The 22,357-nt window shown below is 36.5% G+C and overlaps 1 protein-coding gene across 12 annotated transcripts in view; it reads right to left on the bottom strand.

Annotated features, from left to right (window-relative positions):
- CUNH8orf48 (chromosome unknown C8orf48 homolog) overlaps positions 1 to 21,929 on the bottom strand; it is a 95,932-nt gene extending 74,003 nt beyond the window's left edge. For 11 of the 12 annotated variants that reach the window (XR_014898149.1, XR_014898148.1, XM_085324215.1 and 8 more), the window contains exons 1-5: positions 21,676 to 21,929; positions 19,284 to 19,409; positions 11,922 to 12,154; positions 8,450 to 8,602; positions 6,720 to 6,810 (exon numbers count right to left, since the gene is read on the bottom strand). Coding sequence is in view for 10 of the 12 variants with exons in the window: in XM_085324215.1 (XP_085180341.1) it covers positions 6,720 to 6,810; positions 8,450 to 8,602; positions 11,922 to 12,154; positions 19,284 to 19,409; positions 21,676 to 21,925 (853 nt within the window). In the remaining 2 variants the exon portion in view is untranslated. Of the gene's footprint in view, positions 1 to 6,411; positions 6,811 to 8,449; positions 8,603 to 11,921; positions 12,155 to 19,283; positions 19,410 to 21,675 lie in introns of those variants that run through there. The other variant, XM_085324225.1, reaches the window with a different exon arrangement.
- Positions 21,930 to 22,357: the final 428 nt, after the last annotated feature.

Here is a 22,357-nt window from a genome sequence, read left to right as displayed (position 1 = left end):
CTTGAAATTAAAATATCCTGGGGCCAAATCCTACTGTCCTGACTGTAGGCAAGAACCACCAAGAACAGCCCAGCCTTGCTTCTTACGGTATCTAACTCCAAGCTGACATCTAAGGGACAGTTAATGCAAACCCTTCCTCACAGCAGCGCTCCTCTTTCCCAATACCAGCTCTTTTAACTTTAGCAGAACTACTCGGACAAGTAAACTTTGTACGATTTATCATAGAAAGCATATACACAGCATACCAAAATCAAACGATTTAAATGTATTTGAAATTCTCTCAGAATTATAAGAGAATATGCTTTTTAAAATCTAGGGCTCACATGCCTTAAGAGAACCTCACCTCTTAAATAATCCTGTGTTAYTTTTCACCTAGGTCATTTTTCCAGACTACAGCTTTGCAATCAGTGAGGACGTCTCCTAAACTCCAGTATAACAAGAACAAAAACCCCAAATCAAAATCTTCTCCAGACAAGCCAAGTCTGAGAGCAAGTATCAAAGAGGGGAAAATAAAAACCCTTCATTAAAATTAGAGATTCTGTTTTGTAGCTGATTTTGTTAATGCCTAAGATGTTAGCAAAACCAAGTCTGCCCCTCAGTAAAAAAATCTGCCTTTGATTTCACTCTCTTTTGGGAATACTCAGGAGAAGAAAAAACTCTCACTGAACAAATTCATAAGATATAACCTACACTTACTGTGGTGTTCATTTTTGTTTTAAGCCTGAGGATGAGTCCCACCACCACAACATTCCTGGAAATTTGATTTCATTTTCTTCAATTATCTGTTCAAGAAAACAAAGAATCAAACTGCCAATCTGCTAAGTAGCTTTTTCCTTTTCTAGATAGAGAGGGCAACAGTACTCCCAAGTTTCTGTTTGGATATAGATGACCTGCCTCGTAAACTTTGTGACACTTCCTGTTATTCCTGTGCTACATGGCTTCATAAACAAACCAAGCTGCTGAGCCTCATCTATGCCTGAAGCACCCAGGGAAAAACTGTCTTATGAATGACACAAGTGACAAGGGAATCGTAGCTCTTGTTCTTCCAAAATATCGACTGAGTAAGAACGACTACTGAATCCCAATGAGGCCCAAATTCAAAGAAGTTCCTGTACCTGCACTTTTGGCCTCAACAGAATATGAAAACTTTACTAAACTGAACACCACAAGAGACACTGAAACTAAGCAGCTAGAGGGGTCCTTCTCATCTACTATTGCACTGATAATAGTGCTGATTATTATTTTCTCTTTGATAATGACATCCCTAGTAACCTACTGTTTTCACAAGTGGAAACTAAGAGGTAAAAAACTGCAGAAAGCACAAGAGGAGTACCAGAAAGACCATGAAAAGAGCATTTTCCAAAGCACGTCTGGATTTGTTTCATAAAATTGGATCCAACATGGAACAGCCCTGCATTACTGGAAAATGAAAACAATAAAAGAATGGCAACTATGAAATTCCCAAGCAAATATATCCTTGTTTTCTCTCATTTATAAGAGTGGTTAGCAGTTTGGAGATTTCTTACAGCTTTATTATACATACATGTGTGTGCCTATGTGTATATATATGTATATATACAGACATATATATACGTATATGTAATTAGTCTCATTTGTGCAAGATAAAAATGATTGTAATCACATTTTTAATTTTTACTGTATTACTAAATCAGTAACCTAAAATCTGTTTCTCCAACTCTTTCAAAAATCCACTGACCTGCAAAAGGCAAAGGATCAGATTTTGGTGAGCACAAACCAACACAGATGATAATCAACAGAGCTATGTTGTCTTGCACTAATCCAATTATCTGTCTGAAGATTTTGAAATGCAATTGGAGTCCTATGTAAATCAGATTCACAGAGTTTCAGCAAGTAGTAGCTTGATCCTGAAAGCCTTTAGCTGAAAAACTCTTCATGTCTTCAGCAACAGTTCAGTGTAGAAATCATGCAGGATCAAGCTTTAAATTTGTTAAAAGGTTGTAAGTCAACGCTTCTCTCACATAAGGTTCAGTGCTGAGAGGTGCTTGTTGCATTCCAGCTGTAAGTGGATTAACGACATTCAATGACACAGAATGGGACCTAAGTTATCAAGGGAAGAGCAAGACTAATACACCTTTCGAACTTGGCTTTTAATTATTTTTAACCAACCATACAACAGTGTGTTTCTATTTTCATAGCCTGCATTATGTTATATAAAAATGACAGCTCTATTGTGAGTAGCATATATAGGTATTATTTTCTAACAAAGTGTTGGCTGCAATATAAGTAATTGTTTTAAAAGTAGAAAACATGTAAATTTACAAACCTGCTCAAGTATATAGCTTGCTTGCAATTACCATTAATGCTGTATGTATTTTTAAACAAGCTATAATACTGTGATGATGACGTAAATTTACTTCTGTAGGCAAAAAAAAATGTTCTATTTAAAAATGAAGGAAATGAAAATGAAGGATCTAAATGTTCTTAAAGTGCTATGAACTAAAATATGAATTTTCACAGAATATTCTAAAGGACTCTGTTACATGCTACAAATATATTTTACAACATATTTATGAATCATACACACTATTCTATGTCAGAACAAACAGTACTATTTTATTACAAAATAAATAAATAATCTATGAGTATGCCCAGAAGCTGGATTTTTTTTTTTTTTTTTTAAGTCCCCCTGATCAACTGTATAGACAATTTGAAAGATAAAGGACCCGCTACTGTACTGACAGAAGGGATACACTCCCCCCTCATTTCCCAGTCTGCCCCCATATAGATCATCTTGCTGTCTGTTCAGGCAAAGATCACCAACATCATAGTTGTGCTGGGTAAAGAAACAATTTGCTAGTTGAACAAAAACAAAACAAATGTAGATTCATAAGATTAGTACATGTATTTGCAAAAATCTCAAGTTTTTTTTTTTTTTTAATATAAAACACAGTGGCATTTAGAACAGCACCTCTGCTGCATGCAGTAACACTATGCACGTAGTATCGCATTTAGGTTAGTTTTTGTCGAGTGGAGACAATTTGAAAATCATACCAAATCATAAAAAAAAAGTTACAATTTGAAGAATGCAAGAATTTTTCAAAATGCTTTAAAAAATGCTAGTAGCATTCCAGTATTGCTGATACCTGCATATGTGATTCAGAATCATTGCRCTGAGATCACCAAACAACCTGGGCACTGTGTCAGTTAATAGTTTCACGGGGGGGGGGGGAACCAGCCCTTCTTCCAGCAGGGAAGCTTTGTCCTCAGTGCCACTAGTTCAAAGCTTTTGTCAAGATCCCAGGACGAATAAATGGGTTCAGCTCCACTTCTTGGAAGCTGATCACATTAGCTGTAGTAATTTTTTTTTTTCCTTGGCCACAGTGAAACTATGGTTGGGAAAGGGATTTCTGAAAAGCCAGTGGCCCCAGGGGAGCCTCAGGCATTTCATTCTCCTAGTATGGCTTCAGAGGAAAGATTCAAGATTGTCACAAGTACTACTGGACCAGTGAAACCTATGTATTTCACCGGTGTTTTGGAAACTAGTTATCTAGACATGTTTATCTTTGTGCCCAGTTCATAGCCAGGCAAGTTAACTGTGATAAAGCATAATTCTCATTCAAACACATGCTAGTAACCTATTCTGAATGAGATGGAAGTTTATCCTAGGGCAGMTAGAAATACAAATTCCAGCGTCACAACAGGTGGTTAGAAACAAGATTGTGGAATGATTGTGTCTGGAAGCCAGATTAACTTCTTCTACAGAGAAAGCTGGGGCAAGCGARAGTGGAAATTATACTGCTACAGTCCACGGGAAACTGATTTTAATGGTAATTTGAGAAATACAATTTTCTTCAAAGGGCCAATAAAAGTATAACATCACAAAACCTGTTATCAGTGTACATGTAATTTAAACAATGTATATACAAAAAACCCTTCCGTATTTGTGCAGAGCTCAGAGCAATAAACTAGTACAACACAAATCATTCCAGAAGATTAAATAGTGACTGCGTCTAGTGCAAAAGCTAGAACGCAAAACTCCAAAATACTTTTAACAATATGTGGATTAATTTGATTGCAGTACTACAGTTGCTTGTTATATGAATCACCCTTGATCCACCTTGCTCTATTTCTGCCCTAGCAAGGACAAACAAGGGAGCAGATTAACAAATATTTCTTGATCACAGTTTTTATAATGCTTCTTCGGATCAAAACACAAATCTACCACAGGGGAAAATGGGAGGGGGAAGCTCCTGTTAGAAGGAAAAGGAAGAGACATGATCTACATTTTTTTCTTCCAAATCAAATTTTTAGATCACTAGTCTCAAACACTGCAGGATTATGAAATAAATTATTTAGAGACTGAGATCATTCATTCTGTTGTACATCCCTAATAGCTGCTACAAGGAAACAGAAAGCAAACTCACTCAGATCTCAAAGTCAACTCCTGACAAAAAAATGAAAAAAGAATTGTATTAAGCAGTAGGAATAGGCATGTAACAGACAGAAGCAAAATATGCTTTGATTTTTCAGAGGAGCTTTCTGAAATGCCTTTTTAAGCATTGTGCATACAAACAAGAACTGTATAGCCATTGTGCCATAAAAGTATGAATAACATTTTACAGACACACAAACATTCTCAGATGCTTAACAACTCACAGTTCAATATATTTACATAAATACTTGACAAAAGAGTTAGACAGAAATATTTCAGTATTTCCAGAGAGGATCAAGGTATTGAAAGCAAAATATCATAAGCATCATCTTTCCAGTGTAAAAATCAATCTGTATTTACAGTCCTGGTAATCACTTTCTGTGCTTTTGAAAGGGCTGAAAGATGTGTTTATAGGAAATAAAAAATACATTTTCAAAAGATTGAAAAGTTCTGATCACCATTCTGATACGTGATAGAGCCCTTATGAGACCTCATATGGAATAATGGGTCTCCTTTGCCCAGTGCTAAGAAGATTGCTAGACTTCAAAAGAGTCTACAGAAAGTCTAGCCCAAAGACAAATAAGGAACAGAGATGGAGTATCTAAAAAGAAAAGGCTTACAAGATTGGAAGGTAAGAGATTTAAGAGATTTAAACATTTCTAAGGATTACAGATTAATGGGAAGAATCAAGTAACAGTTTACATTTTATATAGGGTAGCTATCTAACTTGCAGCCATGATTTAGAACTTAAAATCAAGCTTAGGGGAATATTTTGAGTGGACTACTAAAAGCATCAGTTTACAAGAAAAATGGAATAAACTGCCAATGATGGAATAAGGACAAGTAGCTTTGAAGAATTTAGGACAGCATTATGTTTCCATTTAGGGCTCAACCTACTCAGAATCACCTCCCAGTGAAACCGTTCAAGGCAGTTTTTCAGCACCAAAAGGAAGATATACACCATGGGAAGTAAATCGAGAGGTTAAATAGCCCTCAGCATTCTTAAAAACAGTATATGGAATAGATAGAAAAAATTTAATTACATGGATATAAAACATAGAACTCAACTTCAACAATGTATGTTCTTGTCCCCCCCCCAAAATAAAAAAGGAACAGCAAAATTTTATCCTGTGTCTTAACATAAAATTAAGCAATCAAATACTTGATGTACATAGTTCATAAACATGGATAAACTTCCAAGATTTCCATACTCTTCAGAGGTCTGAATGCATAGAAACCAGGAAACTGGAGACTGCTGAGAGTCAGTAACTTTATGACTCGTGTATGTCCTAGGGCCACAGCACTGTTGCAAGAACAATGCAGTGAATTATTGCTGTCAACAATAATCAGAAATGTGGGATACATCTGACCACAGATGAGCGTGTATCCTAGACTGTTTTGAGGTTACAATGAAGATGATTTTACTTTTGTCTTACCTGCTGCGATCCCCAGCATAAAGTCATTTTATCTGGATGTGCACTGGCTAATCACTATCACCTGGATATATTCTTTTAAAGATAGTGACTTCCCCACCTTGGAAAGCACAGGAAGTGGCAACAAATTCCAAAGTACATTAATAAAACATGTCAAAATTATTATTTGACATTTTATTCCAATCTTAATCTATGTTGTGTTTTTTTCCTCCTCCTAGACACCTATTCCAGACAGGTCCTATGATTAATTTATTATCATTTCTTGTCCTGTTGGCATCCTCCGTGTTACTGATTAATTTCTGTTATAGACTCATTATTTCAGTTCTATAAATACTGCATGTTATTTTAATGCTTTCTACGGTTACTTTGCAACCTTCTTTTTCTCCTCCACCTGGGGCTCTCACTTTCAATTTAACAGGAGGCAGTGGGCAAAGATTAAGCTGAAACCTAGTAATTACACCTCCCAGCCCCAAAAAATGAAATCATTTATTTTTCTCATGGATGAAAGCAGCTGTGAGCTGCTCTGAAATCCCACAAGCGACCTCAGAAAAAAACAATACCTACTGCTTGTCAAATTAATAATAAAAAATTTTGGCTTCCATAATTTGAAAAATGTATTTAGTTGGATTATACTGTATTGCAGCATTTGCATCTGGGAAGAATAGAGAGTTCAATCACAACCCAAACTGCAGCATGCTGGGCATATCTGGTTCCACCTGCAGGAATATTAAACCACCACTCAATTCATCACTGACAAAATAGGTTACATCCACAACAGTTGGCATTCAGTACATGGCTGCCTGCAGAAGACTTTCCCAGTTCTTTATGTCCTTGAGTTATGTTTACCAGTTTCAGACCCTACATTTTCTGACCTTTCTCTTTCAGCCTTTGCCATAAGTTCCTGGGATCCTCTGAAAGTTTGGGAAAGCTTCTGAGTGTTTCTCCTATAAGTGTAAGCACATCCTGAAATAAAAACAAATCATAGAATATTATTTGATTTTGGATTCCTGCCATTTGTCATGTCCAATTTTAAGTCCTATATTGGCAGCTATACCCTGCTGCCCTGGGGTTTCCTTCCCAAAGGAGAGGAGGGAAGGCAGGCTGGCCTTTTTAGAGAAGCTGGAAGAAAAACAAGAGAAGAAAAATGAAGCCTGACTTGAGACTCAAGTTCTTAAACCTCAGGTGAGGAGTGCCTGCAAGTTTTAACAGAGCATTGCATGAACATACCAGTGGAAAATAAGGAGTGTGGCATTTTTAAGGAGAAAAAGAGTATGTTATGCAGCCCATGAATTCCCACCCTGCTCAGCTCACAAACACAGAAAGAAAGGTCTCATGGCTTCAGGGACTTCCTGTCCAATGCTCATAAACAACTTCCAGTCTGGCTCTCCTTCAAAATGTAAATCATTCTAAGGAAGAGCCATAGAAGAGCCAAGAATTTCCATGAGTTTCAGCTTACATTACCCACAATCTATTTCAAAGGCATTTCCCAACAAGAAAGCATGAACTTCTGTGACAGTAGGCTAATCAGTTCTCCAAGTGGAAAGCTCACTATATCTTGTAGAGGATGTTTACAGACATCCTCTGTAGGATCCCTCCATCCACAGACTAACCACTTCAAGTCTGCTATACTCAGAAATGGAGAACTTTATGTAGCAGTGATTTACAGGGGTAAAGCATTTCTGAAGAACTGGCAGCTAAAGAGTATATCTTTGCAAAGACACTTTTTTTTCCTCCTCTGCAAGTCCTCAGATGTTTTTCCCTGACTCTTCTCTCTCCTATTCAGTCAGGAAGTGATAATCACATTGCAAAATGTTAAACAGATTTAGAGAAGAAAAGCATACATCACTATAAAAAATGAAATGTCCACACGCATAAACATGCACAAAATTAAAAGTTCTAAAACTGACATTGCTGCCACTCAGAGCAGTAAGGCCTTTGGAACCCACAAGGTAAATATACATGTCTCAGAGCAGATACTGTGACAGAAAAAAAAATGGCACTCAAACTGTAAAAATCTATAACAAGCTGCCATCTTGATTTCAATGCAACTGTTTAAAAAATGATCGAGTTTTCTTCCAGAAGTCACTTTTTCACTTTGATCATATTCAGGTGACCATATTGCATAATAGCCACAGATAAGAAAGTGTCTTTGGAATAGTCTCTGAGAGCATTAATCCACTTTAGCCTCCAGAGTATGTTACAGTCTACTATTCTGAGTCTTCTAACCCAAAAGATGAGCAAGAGAGACCAGCATGGTCACAGTTACCTATTATTATAGCATTTTATTATTTATCCTTTTCTCTTGGACAACGCACCAGAAAACACACTGTGGAGAATTAAGAGGTACCCAAAACAATTCTAGGACACCATGGGAGAGATTTTCAGCTTATATAAATCAGGTCAGCACAAATGACTTGATCAGCATGCTAGTCTCAAGTATTTTATTAAAGATATGGAGCCAAATTCTACTTTTACTTATACTGTAGTCAGGTCAACATAATTGCATTGCCATAAATCAAGAGGGAGCTCAGCTTATCGATTCTTTAGTTGCAGTACGTATATAAAATGCACAATAACATTTATTTTAATAGCATTTGCTTACTCTTGAGTAAATCTGTTCTTCCAATTTTTCCTGAAGTAAAGCTCTTTCCACTAGAGTCTTCTTTTGCCTGAGAAAGGTAATCTTGGCTAGCTCTGCCTTTTTCTTCTTACAGTCAGGGCACAGTGAAGACTGGTGCACTACAGCTTCTGTTACCTGAAGGATGAAAATTTGATGCAGTGAGTAATGTCTGCTGTAGCAAGATAGCCGTACCATTAAGAATAATCAATGAAAATATAGATACAGATAGTGTCTAAAGACAAAGATTTCCTCTTTTAAGCAGTTGTAATACTTCATAATCTTTGTCACATTATCATCTTGATGAGTATGTCTGAACATACTCACACCAAAATGCATTTGTTTTTCCCCCTTGCGTTACCTCTTCCAGCACTGATAAACTTAGTTTAATTAAAGATTATCTGTTTTTCAAAATCAGAGCATTGATCTGTGATTACTAGTTTTTCTTACGATTTTTGATATTTGAAGCTGTGTATGCACATGACTTTTCTTCCAGAGGAACTATAATGACCAGAAAAATGAAGTGACATRATAGCCAGTGAATACATCTGTGACTAGCCAAAGCCAAAAGTGAAGACACAGCTATACTGGCAAAAGTCTGTTTCGATTGGTCCAGCTTATTTGATCTCAGGTGAATGCCCAGTACAAATTACAGCTCTGCCAATATAAACCTATACAAGCTTTGCTAGTGCTAAAATGCATTTAGAGCACCACCAGCTATAACTCATCTTGCTTAAGGAGTAGTTGATCAGCCAGGAAGCCACAGTCTGTGCATGACAACCTGTCTTCCCCCATTGCAAATAACTTAATTCATCCTTCAGGAGTTAATGTAAGTTAACATATTTTAGTCCATGCTCCAGGGAGGCTAAAAGAGTACAAATACTTGATCATCACAACTCAGTATCAGCAATTGTTAATCAACAATAATTCGTATACATCTGTCTGTCTGTAACGAGGCTATTCCAGTACTCCTGTGCTGGAACCATGCTGACAGCATACATAAGGCCTTAAGAACCAGCCACAGAGGTTATGATTACCTATATGAATTTTATGAAGAAAATAACCTCTGAGGCAATGAGTTCAAATATCTAGATGCAGTTCTGAATTGGCACAGAAATAAAATTCTACAAGCAGTTCTTTGTAAGATACACAGTACTACTTAATAATTCCTACGTTAAGCTTACCTACCACGAAACTCTGAGCATATTTAATGGCTTTACACACATCTCAGCACTGGTGTATTCATGAAATATCAATTATTTTTATCTAATCTAATATACATAGAATCCATGTCATTACACAGATGTAGTAAGTTATTACAGGAGCTGTAGAATCAATCATATCTGATTTCCTAGAGTTATGCCTCCGGCCCCCACTGCCTCCTCTTTCCTTGATCTCATCTGCATAAAAACATTCCACACAGAGRAGAAGATGCAGAGGTCAAAGTCATTTCTCTTAGAAAATATATTTTAGAAGTGTCCAAGAAAGAAAGAAACAGTAAAAACACTAAAAAACCTGGGAGACAGGGAGTTAGACAATGTTAATAGAATAAAAGAAGCAGGTTGCTGAAATTTCAAAACAGTTAGTGAACAAGAAGCCTGAAAAAATCTCTGTCCTAGAATTAACTTTAATAGTATTATTCCCTGCTCACCTGACACAGGTTTAGAGCTCAAGAATATATTAATAACCACTTTTACTATGCTATATGGCAAAACATTAAAGTGTATGTGATAGAGATAARAGCAAAATAAATTACTGTAAATACTATTACAGTAAAGCTCACAAAATAAAGCTTATTTTTTATTTTATCAGATACACTTTCCCAAATGCAGGCATTCTGTACGATTTTCAAACAAAGTATAGACATCTGCTGAGATCCAGATTTATGGGTAAAGGCATCTGTAGGTGATCACTGCTATAGCATATTCACTTCCATTTACAAGTACAAAGYAAGAATGCAAGTATCACTGGAGGGAAAAAATACTAGTCATGAGCTTATTGACAGATACAGGGCTGAAAYGAGACAATGTGTCAGTTTGCCTGTTCTAAGGGGGAAAAAAATGGGCTGGTGAAAAATAAAAGCTCTTCAAATTGTGTATTGATAGCACACATCTTAATAAACGAACAGATGTAACTGGGATTCTATTGGACCTGCTGTAGACATCAGGTACATGTTAAAAATTAAAGGAAAGAAAGCTGAGGGGGGGAAAGGCTTGTGCCTTTTGGAATAATTTTTATAATATTTTTCACAATGCCTTTTTTCCTTGAAAAAGGGAAGCAAAGAGAATGGCAACTGTTTTCAAAATAAWCTTATTGTATAAGGTACTTTTCTATTCACAGTAGCACTCCAACCAGAGAGTTCCTAGAAACRTCAGCTATTCGAAAAATTTCAAGGCCCAGATTGCAACAATTATCTCCAGTTCTTGCACCAGAAAGCGACACACAACATGATATTTGATCTCTATCAGTCAAGAAATCCACTAGGTAAAGACTAGCCCTGCGCATATTTGTGTATTAATATATACCTCTGTGTTTAAAGCCTCTCTCACATTCCTTTCCTGTTCTGCATTGCTCACCTGACCTTGGTGAGAAGRTTATATAAAAAGCCCTTCTCTCCTCCCAGATAAGCCACTTACATGCCCAGAYTCAAAACTGGAGTATTCCAGTCACACAAACTTCTTTTGTGCTACAGTGATGCCACTCAGCTCCCGTGGGCCGGCATGACAAAACCACAGGGGGACGATGGCAACGTCCGTCATGGCAAGGTCCGATTCCACGCTCAGATCCAAACCGGTGAGCAAACGTGCACGCATGCGCCCCTGCCCACCAGATACGTCGATCTGTAAGCAGCCTGCTTCCAACCATGTTTATGGGTACTGGTGCATAAGCTTCTTARCAATATAAATATAGAGAGGCAGATCACAAAAGGCACCATTTAGCTCCCATCTGGATAACCTCTGTGCCACTGGGTAGAGACRTACGATCAACATGAGGAGAGTCAGCGGTGTTTTGAGCATTGACCGCTGGAGCCATTTTGCAAGGAGATACCATCCTGTCTCTCAGATGTTTCACCAAGACTCCACAATCCCATAATACGCAAAATACTTTTGTAAATGACAGCTGCAAACACAATAAGAGAGCAAGGACTTTTTCCCCCACACACTTAATCTGGGGCTTACTGTGGATTCCAGTAAAAGCCCATCTCAGCTTTTCTCAGTCACACAAACCATTACCATCTCATCATCAGACAACACTTTACAAAGATGTCTACGGTGTCTAATAAAAAGACAAGAAAGGCACATCTTGAAATACCAAGCAAAAAAATCTCATCCACAAGCCAGTGAGCATAGCATGGGTAAAGTCTGCAGGATTTGGTCTTTACATTATGGCTTTCCCTCCCCACCCAGTAGCTCTCCCAAAAGCGTAGACAAAATTGACATTTTCTTCTTTACAGTACCTGTTTCACTGTCTCCCTGATATTTTTCAGGTAGATTCTATTCATGAGCTGAAGAGGAACAGTGCAGTTCAAGTCACTTGTCTCTGATTTCTTTGGTGTGAATCCATGCTGCAGCTTTCTTGGCTTGCCACCATTTGACTGCTTAGAGATCAGCTGGTGATGCATCTTGCTAATCTTAATGGTGCAAAAAGAGCAGAGAGCATCCACTTCTCCATCTGGTTCCTCAGTAATTTCTGACAAGCATACATCAACAAAACAAAAATATCAGTTAGTATATCAGAGAAAGAAAAGTATTACTGGTCTTCTAGCTGTGTGACCTCTTATTATCTAGCTAATAAAAACCAAAATCAATGTTGAGCCTGGAGGTACACATAAGAGCGGCACAGAATTTAAATGCGAATCTGGGTAATAACTGTAGGAACTTGCACAATAAACRTCTCTGTGTAGTCTCAAAAGAGGTGAGGGGATAAGAACCCTAAAAATATAGATTACCTGATGATATAACACAAATACATTAATAAAGCAAGAAAGTACTTGAATACTTTGATATCAAATTAACTGACTTTCAAATGACTGCCTAATACAGATTTAGCTTCTTCCTACCAGAAACTGCACCATGCTAAAACATAATGAATTAACATTTAAAGAGAGAACTACTCAGTTAGGAATTCTAGGTAGCAATTTGTAGACCCCTGCAAAACTAGGGTATGAAGAAACTTCTGTAAAATATCTCAAATATATTATACAACCTATAGTTAGCTATCATTCCACTTTTTTCTTTTCTTTTGAGGAAGTATTATTATATTAGAAAATACTTTCCTCAGAGGCTTCCAGGATCACTTTAAAAATTCTTTTTACAATCTAGTTTAAATACTAGCTTTCACTCTYATTTTCTCTCCTTCATTCCAGTGGCATAAATAAAAACTAAGAGATTACACTCGAGATGGATGGATAAAGACAGATTTAGAACTTCATTCAATGCTTAATGGGAGGTCTTTCACTGACTAAAAAAGAACCAATCAACACAAATTGGCTAACATAAGGGGTTCCCCGCCCCGGTAGGACTGCAGTACTTCATGAGCAGCAGCATATAAGGATGTTGTGTGGGCACTACAGGGTCATAAGAGACCACTGTTTTCAACTATTTAAACAGGGGAGAAGACTCCTCTACCTTTCTTACACAAATTTCACTTTTAGGCAACTGCTCAAAGCAACTGAACACTAATGTGTGCAGCTGAAGGAGAGATGACAAAGACACAAAACAGTGCAGAAAGCATTGCTAGAAATCTCATGAATRTCTTTGCACACAGTTAAAGCTAGTTGTTAGAATTGAAAAGCTGCTTGCGTGACAACTGGTGCATTAGCACTCCAGGCCTTTGGGGCACGTTGGCATAACCACACGACAAATTCTTAAAACACAGGAAGAAATAATRTAAAACTTTTCCTAAATATGCAGTGATTAATTTAATCTCAAGTACYCAAGAAATTGCTCTGGAATTTTATAGAGAAGCAAAACATTTCTTCAGAAGTGTCATCGATCGTGATAAAGAGTGAGTGAGTCTGTATTTAAAATGAAGTGAAGTAGAAATCAGTGAGCCTTGCTTTATGGATGACAAGGAAAATGTGTGATTTAAGTGCAACCGCCACAGTTCAGAATCAATCATCGTAAAGCAATTTATTGCTCCTTAGAACTCAGTGCATCAAATTCACTAAAGCCAAAGTCATGGTGATACTTTCTAGACAGAGGAATAAGAATTAAAAATATAAAATATATATATATTTGGTGGAACCATGAAAACATGAGTAGGAAAACATCACTCAGTCATCAGGTCACTTCCCTTACAAGTGTATTACATAATCCCTGTAACACAGGGTAAATGATGTGCCAGTATCGTGTTTGTTTACACAATAAAATATACACTTATTCATTTATGCTGCATATTGAATGAACAAAAGGATTAAAAAGTACCATTGTAAAAAAACTTAGAACAAAGTATTTACATATACTGAGTACCCAGATGGGTAAGCAAAACACATGGGGTCTGCTGAACATTTTATGATAGTTGAATACCAGCCTAATTCACTAACTTCAGTTGCTTCTGATTTACAGTAGCACATTTTAATTAAGAACTGGTTTGCAACAGTGCATGGATTGTGTGCTACCACAGACCCTTCGTTTGCTCATATGCACCTACAGACATTAGAGGCAATACTAGCAAATAGTGATTTTAACCATGACTGCACAACTTATTTCTAAAAGCAGTTATTAGTTTAATATGAATTCAAGTTTAATAGTAAATAAACTGAGAAAGAACAAACAAATTCAAGGATCTAGGTCTACAGTTTTACTGAAGTAAGAAAAAAAATATGAGGAAAGTCAGAACACGGTTAAATTTATAAATAGTAGTCTTACAATTATACAATGATTATTTACACTTTCAGATTTTCTCATCAGGGTACAAGATTTGCCTGTCCTTCAGTCAAGATCTACGTACAAGCTTTGGTGTTTGCTTTTATTTCTCACCTGTCTTTCAGACAAGAAATTCTCTCCTTCCCATCTTTGGGCTAGACATGCTCAAATGCTAATCTCCATTTGTGGTGGCAGACTTAAATGTCACTGCATATCTGTCTATAGAGAATCCCTGCCAGTGCCAATTATTGTTCCAGAAGCACATTTTGCTGATGCTTGGTTGCCCTGAAATCCTGCATTCCTACACCACCCGTCTTAGAGAAAAACAAAGATAGGAAGAGGTGACAAGAAAAGCAAAACGATACACCAGAAYAGATATCAGACTGGAACCACATAGCCACACGTTAATAAGACACAAAGTATGTCGGAATTAAACCACAGCAAACGGCACCAACAAGCTGCTCTGATTACAGAAGCASTTGATGTGCACCAATAGAGACAGCTGATCTCTGCTTCTACATTCTAGACCTTCTTACGTAGCTTACAACTCTGGGACCTACATAGGTTTTTCTTTCTGTACATAACTATATTTTTAAACATGACTATCAAATCTATATGACTTAAAAACAAAAATAAAGAAAATTGACCATTTTCTTGGGATTTTTGTTTTCCTTTTATGTCTAACTTTGATTTAAAAGCAAAAGCTTGGTAGGCATTTTGATATTGTTATGCTCTACTACTACCCTATTTTAAAAAGAGAAATTGTAAAACGCGTAATGGGTAGATAATTGTAAAAGGCAGTAATGACACTTGAGTGATAAATACTTTTCAGAAAGATTAACTCTACATCTCAAGGTAAGATTTTCACAGTTATCTAAATTGCTTTTGTGCAACTGAGTACAGCAGTTCAAATTAGGCAGACAAGCCTAACAGGTAAAAGTAATGTTTGAAAGATTCGTGCAAATAACACAGAACTGAGATGAGCAGTCCGATAAATCAGGTTTTCACCATTTTACGTAAAAAATGAATTCAAAGCCAGAAAAGTTCCTCCAACATGGTGCAGGATACACTCAGTTTCTACCAATATCGGTAAGAAGTGACAACAATAAGGACCTTGCAGAATCCATATCTTTCAGAAGATGCTCATTCTTTTCCAAAGGAAAAAAAAAAAAAAAACATCCTTTCCCAGTTCTACAAAGACATTTATAAACCAGATTTTTTTTTAAAAAAAAGTAATTAAACAGGCAGGAATTTTCATGTGGTTGAAATTCCCCTTTCCATCTCTACTTATGGCATAGAGATTTGTCTGGCTATAGGATCTCAGCTTGCTATATATGACTGAATCACTGTGAGTTTGTATGCATTTGTGACATGTTCTGACATTTCCTTGAAGGAAAAAACATCTAAGAATATTCTTTTACTACAGAATAATAAAGCTTTTGAACAGACTAATAGGAAGCAAATTAGAACAGAAGCCTGGAATCTTAGGGCCTAAGTAGATCTGCAGAAATTTCACACTTTTTGCATGCTACTAAGCAGTAAGATTTGGTGCTGAAAGTTCAGGAATAGGAAAGAGAATCAGTATAGACTGCTGCTGAACTCTGACTTTACTGCTGCCTCCTCCAGTCAGAGCAGGACATCTTTTCAGTTCCTATAAGCAAGAGAAGTTCCACTACCAAAAACGACCTTCCGAAGCAAAGCTTTCAAATGCCTGTTTTCTTGGAACCAGAATATCAACTACAGCCAACATATAGCACTATACCCATCTAGTGAGTTACTTAATGTTTCTATGATTCCATACTCTAGTACAGTATTTGCCATTTCTCAGTGGTAAGTATCAGTTTTAGCTCCAGAATTCAGTATTTAGAACTGAAATAAGAATAATATAAGACTTTATAAGAACATATAAAAAATTTGAGCTATCATTTGGCTCTCCTATACATTTGTTGCAAGACCTTATAAAAGACCCAATCATGTCAAAAAGATTATATGAAATTTCATTCTTTTACAAACATTAAATTCTACAAGCTTCTTAGAAGGAACCGTAGAATGTCTCAGGGTTATCACATTTTACCTCTTAGCCTTCCAGCTTCTTAAACTTGCTTGTTTAATGTGCTAAGTCAATAATTAAATGCTTGGGCATGTGGAAACTTGTTCACAAAGTGAATACAAACTAGATCTGCTCAGCAAACAGAAATACACTGGACAAGTCAGGAAAGAGATCTGATACAGAAAAATAAGGCCTATGCTCCCTTCAGCACACACATATCTATGTGCACATGCCAATTCCTTTCACCCTAACAGAAATTATAAGCATTAGTTGCCTGTATACCATTAGCATAACAACAGTAATGGTGAARTTGTTAATACTGATTGACCATCTGTATTTCAACCACAATACTGACCCAATTCAAACATTCCTGTGCCTCGAAATACCATAAACATTAACGACTACAGGCTTCTCACTTTTGCTAGCACTAGCACAGTGGTAACACTAGAAAAAGGAATGAGCAAAAAGCTTAGAGTAGACAACTACACACAAAGGGGAGAGCAAATTTCTGAATAAAGTACAAGTCAGAGCATTTAAAAGTTCCACTTGAACTTTCAGAAACACCTAAGTTGAAGAACTGCTGTTTCCTGTAGTAAATCTTAAAGTTGATCCCATTCCAAGACTAATGGTCTTTGGAATAACTGATACGGAGTCAGGGACTCATAGAAATAATATTGCTTTAGGAGTCCTTGTGACCTTATTTGCCTAATAACAGCTAGTTGGTACAATACTGGGCTGGAGAGGCAGGGAAGAAAGAAAGAGACAATAATCATGACAAAACTTTCTAATTTTTCTTGACTCCAWCATCTAGGTTTTCCTTCTTTCAAGCTATAAATAAAACTAAGAAAAATAAAAATTATATTCCAGGACATTCCCACAAGGAAGCCAGGAAGTTATTCACATTTAATCCTATCAGTGGTAAGATGTAAAAAACAAACAAACAAACAAAAAAAACTCTTATACCACCTGCAGAAGAATTCATAAGTAATATGTATGCTCAATGCATATATATGTATATATATTTTACTAAAATATACATTTTTTACTAAAAACATGTATTTTTAGTTAAAAATACATGTATTTTTTTAACTTAAAAAAAACCACACTCCAACTAGGTAAAAYATAAGAAAGTTTCAAGGCTTCTGAGTACTGAATTACTAACTCAAAGGAAAATAGACATTTACAGATGCCATTATATGAAAGTTGCTGTGCTTATTTTGTGTTTATACTCATACTTYACTGCACAAGATATAGTACACAGCTAAGCATATGATTGATGCTGATGGATTTGGGAATAACCAGTCAATTACATGACAGTATTGTTTACATGAAAGAAGCACAAGCATGAACCATATTTTCTGTTCTTCATATTGCTGGTAGCTGGAAACTCTGTAACAATTAAATTGAAAAGTGCTTAGCTGCTATGATGATAAGTGATAGGACTGGCAGGCAGACTGAAGAAACGGCATCATTTCATAAGTCACCTCAAGMTAATGAGATAGAACTGGCTATTCAGATTCAGTAACCAGACTGACTCYGCTTACCCATTAAAGTGCTCAAAATGAAAGCAGGTTTCTTTGTGCAAAACTACAGAAGTCTGAAATAAATGAAGAGAATAAGATCTTCCCAACTTTAACCTTCAAGGGAAAGCCCTGTATAGATGGAAAAATTCCTTCATGCTATACTGTTTATCCTTCATTAAGTGAATCCAGACTCATCAGCTCTTCTTAGTCTTCCTAAAATGCATCAGCATTTTATGACTTTTTGATTTACAGAGAAACTTATCCTGTAGATGAGACTCTCTAGTCTAGTCTAGGAACTAGACTCTCTGCTATGGATGAGATGATCTAGTTGTCTTTTCACTTCTGACTACACTGCAGTCTTGGAAGTCCAGTAATAATAAGAAAAATGCTGAAGATGGAGTCAGGAACTCATAACATTGACTCACAGCTGCTGTGMGTAAGCTACACTTAAGAGTAACCTAAAAATGATCTATGTCTTGTTTTCATATGATATATGGAGGGCTTGAAGATGCTTGTACTTGAGTGCAATGTCACAAGTGTCTAGGAAGGAGGATCTATCTCTGACCGATGAATCGGTCTTAAAGGGAGAGTTTGTTCACTTTTCACAGACATACAGACAGAAGAGGAAACTCCCTCTGCTTCATTTTTTTTCCTCAGTTAGTGCTTTCTTGCTTTTGTTTTTAATTAAAAATAGTATCTCTGAACACTTGATAGGAAAACTTGAGCAGGACTTGCATCCCACCATCTGCTCTTGCAGTTGCTTTCATAACAAGTAAATGCAAATAGCATTCACTTCCTTCCCCTCTCCATCATTGTGTTGGTTAAAGTCGCTTCATTGTTCTTGTCAAAGTTGGTATCCTGCTGCCTCCCTCCTTTCCTGGGAAAGGAACCAAAATATTGCTGACAAGAGTAATAGAATTGTTTGGAGGGCTGGGGGGAGACATTTTGCACAAATTCTGAAGTAATAGTTATTTTGGATGAAACAACCAGACCAAAGTCCTAGTACCTGTACAGCTGTTGGGGAAAAAAAAAGAAGAAAAAGAAAAGGAAAACACTTTTTAGTTTTAGAGTTTTTACAGTTAAGTTTAAAATGTGGATATTAAAGTATATCTACTTTATAAAGTAAATCTACTTTCTTATTAAAGTAGATTTATCCAGACCTTGTGATATTAGGATGAAGTCATATCAGGACATCCAAGCAATACAAGCTGTGGAAGACAAACCATTTCCCCAGAAAGTATAAGAGAGAAACATTGTACTTTGCTAATTATCTGTCTTGACTTTAATAGCTTGTATGTTATATTAAGTCCAGTTAAAAATTTACATCACCTTGCAAAAGAAACAAGAATTATAACTKCTACTAGAGTTGCTGAACTTACCAGTTTGAGTCCTGAGGACAGATTTGTCTTGCTTAATGTAAGCTTCTTTACTTTTCAGAATGTCAATCCACTTCTCCAAGAAGCCTCTTTCTACAGCTGCAGATTCTGCTATTTCAGACTGCTCAACTACAATGGAAAAAGGTAGCTTAAAACATGCATTGTAAAGAAAGCAGGACTGAGACAAAACAAAAACAAAGCAGGAAGAATAATTCTCCACTTGAATATGACTGGGCTTTCTCTACAGAGGGAAAAGAAACCCCAAGCCACAGGATTATACAGAGGACACCAGTGATTTAGGGGCAAAACGTACTGAGCAATCTTCTATCACACAAAAATATCTTATATTGCTCATTTCTAATCACATATGCTGAGAAAAACAGATGAATGCTTAGGGCTTGTTAAYATATTCAGTTGTTTGCAACGCTAACTTAACATCAATCTACTTCCCTCTCCCTTGGCCCATCACTTATTTTCAACCCTGCGTGGCATCTTCTTTTGTGGCAGTACAAGTATTCCTGAGAGCTTAAGTGAACTGCATCCAGGAATCGATCCAAGGGAAAAAYAATACAGGAGGAAAAAAAAGAAATCAAAATTTTTATCAGTCCCCTGTCATCCAGATCGTTCCAGTACAACTTTAGTTCTGCAGTAACTGAGGAAATTGCCAAGAAGTGGAAGTGACTAGTTGGGYGAAGCCAAAAGACTTAGAGGTCCAAAGAGACACTGACAGCAATATACATAAGACATGGTCTCCATTCAATATAGAAAGCACATTCAGCAAACAACTGAGTTCTCTATACTGTTTTGGGGGTATGATAAGAAATTCATTGGGCCTATACRAGGAAATAATGTGTCCCCATGGGGACATCAACATGACAGTCTTTCTATAAGTTTTTATTATTATTATTTATACATGCTACTCTCAGAAGGATGTATACTGTAGAAAGCTCTCAATTTTCCAAAACATTTTTCCATGTATTATTCCCTAGTTTCTCATTTAACTAGTAGTATTCAGAAGGTTCCACAATTTTATGAAATATTAACCTGGTAAACATAGAAAGTAGCAACAATTGTTAATGTATTCTTTTTCACTTCCTAAAAACACTTCTGTGTGCAGAAAAAGGATTTTTCTAAGCATGCTCTCCTTGATTCTAAAAATGAGGATTTCAGTGACTGGGCAAGGAATAATTTCAAAGATTTGTTAAGTCTCTAGAAAAAGGCTTATTAAAACCTATCATTTGTAAAAGTAAAAATTTTGAGCAAGACTGCCAAATTTAATCTATTAGACACAGTTCAACTACATAAATGTAGCATGAATAAGATACCAAGACAAACATTATCTCTTAATTCAGATTCTGAAGCACTGATCTCCAAGGCTATATTCTGTTCTAGGATAAAGAGTGTTTACACTCACGTACATATATCTGACAACAAGTTTTGGCRTATACTGTTGGAATTTCAAGTCTAAACAATATATAAGAGAGATTCCTAATGGTAACAGTGTTGGTTATTACTGCAGAGTGAAAAAGAGTAGAGTGTTGGGTGGATGAGGGAGAGAAGGGGCATGACTGACTATTGAGCTTGTTTGTAATAGGAAAAGTTTTCCAATTTTAGAATTCTGCTATAGATGAGGTTAATCATATATTGGTATTAGCCTGCTGGTCAAGTTGAACTCAGTAGATTACAACCGTAACAGCTATCAGACATTAAAATACATCTTATAGCAACACTAATTTAAAAAAATGTATTAAACTGTCCTAGATAATCTTTAAAACTGTGTTTATATATGCCAACAAGCCCTTATTCCAAAGACAGATTTTTTAAAAAATAGCAGTATCTTCAAGTACTTGTTAAACTTTCCAGACTGACCTTAGACAAAAGGAGAATGCAGAAGAATGACACAGAACCCCACAGAAATGGGAAAAAAAATAACAACTAACAAACAAGGTTATGCCAGCTAACTTATGCCCTGCTGCCTGACTTAATCATTCACCTGATGCAGCTTTACAGCACTAAGTCCCCCCAAGTGTTTCAGGTCTTGGAAATTCTCCTGTGCCCTTAGAAAAACACTCTACATTCTATCAATTTTCATATATGGTAATTTGCTCAGAGTATTTTGCAGATTTTTTTTTAATAGACCAATAGAATTTCAGCATCACAAGATCACTAAGAACAGGTTTCCATGGCTAAATGATATCCTTCTGCACATAGTTGTCAGTAAATCCTGAGAGGGCAAAATACAACTCCAGCTGAACTAGTCAACATACTGAACATACATTGCTTCAAATAGCAAGAACATTGTATGCAATTTTTATATTTTTATTTTTGCCGATTCAAGTCTCCTGTCCTTCACAGTTTTACATCTGTGATCTCAAGTATGGTAAACTCTGCATACCTGCGTGATTTTGGCCTGCCAGACGTGATATGCTTTCCAATAAATCTGATACAGCAGACTTCTCTAAATCCTCCGTGGAACAATAAGATTCAGATGGTTCACTCTCGTATTGCGAGCAGCCTTTTTCCTCCTGGCTGAATGTCTCAAATGTAGCTTCTGAATAGCCCAAAACAGAGCCACTGTAACTCTGGCCCAGTTCCACCTGCCTCTCTTCATAGCTAGCAAAGTTGTCAGCTGTGGTGCTCATCATAGTGAAGCACTATAAATAAAAACAAACAAACAAAAAGCATATAACTATTTAAATTATATAGGAAGAAGTGACTGGATTATTTATAGCCTTGGGGCACACATGGAGAATGATTACAGCTCAAACCAAATTTAGCTGCCAAAACATTAGGATGAAATAACTATTTAATCAATGTGTTGTATCAAGGCAACACTCTTCAAAGAACTACTGCTGATAAACACAGTGCATCATTAATCTCTGCTAGATAAGCAGGTAACAACAACATTGAAAATTAACAACAAACCCTGAGTAACATTCTCTTCAAAGTTGTAGCAAATTACAGACAGTATTTGAATAAAATCACTCGGGAAAACAAAAAGACCCTTGGATTTTCTGGCATTATTTTTAACTCTTGCACCATTGAGAACCAAAAAGCATCTCTACTTAGATTATTTT

Source organism: Rhea americana, unplaced genomic scaffold (assembly GCF_003343005.1).
Source record: "Rhea americana isolate MKP2758 unplaced genomic scaffold, rheAme1 scaffold_90, whole genome shotgun sequence".
Classification (NCBI taxonomy): domain Eukaryota; kingdom Metazoa; phylum Chordata; class Aves; order Rheiformes; family Rheidae; genus Rhea; species Rhea americana.
The sequence above is the reverse complement of the archived record's forward strand: the minus strand, read 5'-3'. Positions and strand labels throughout refer to the sequence as shown.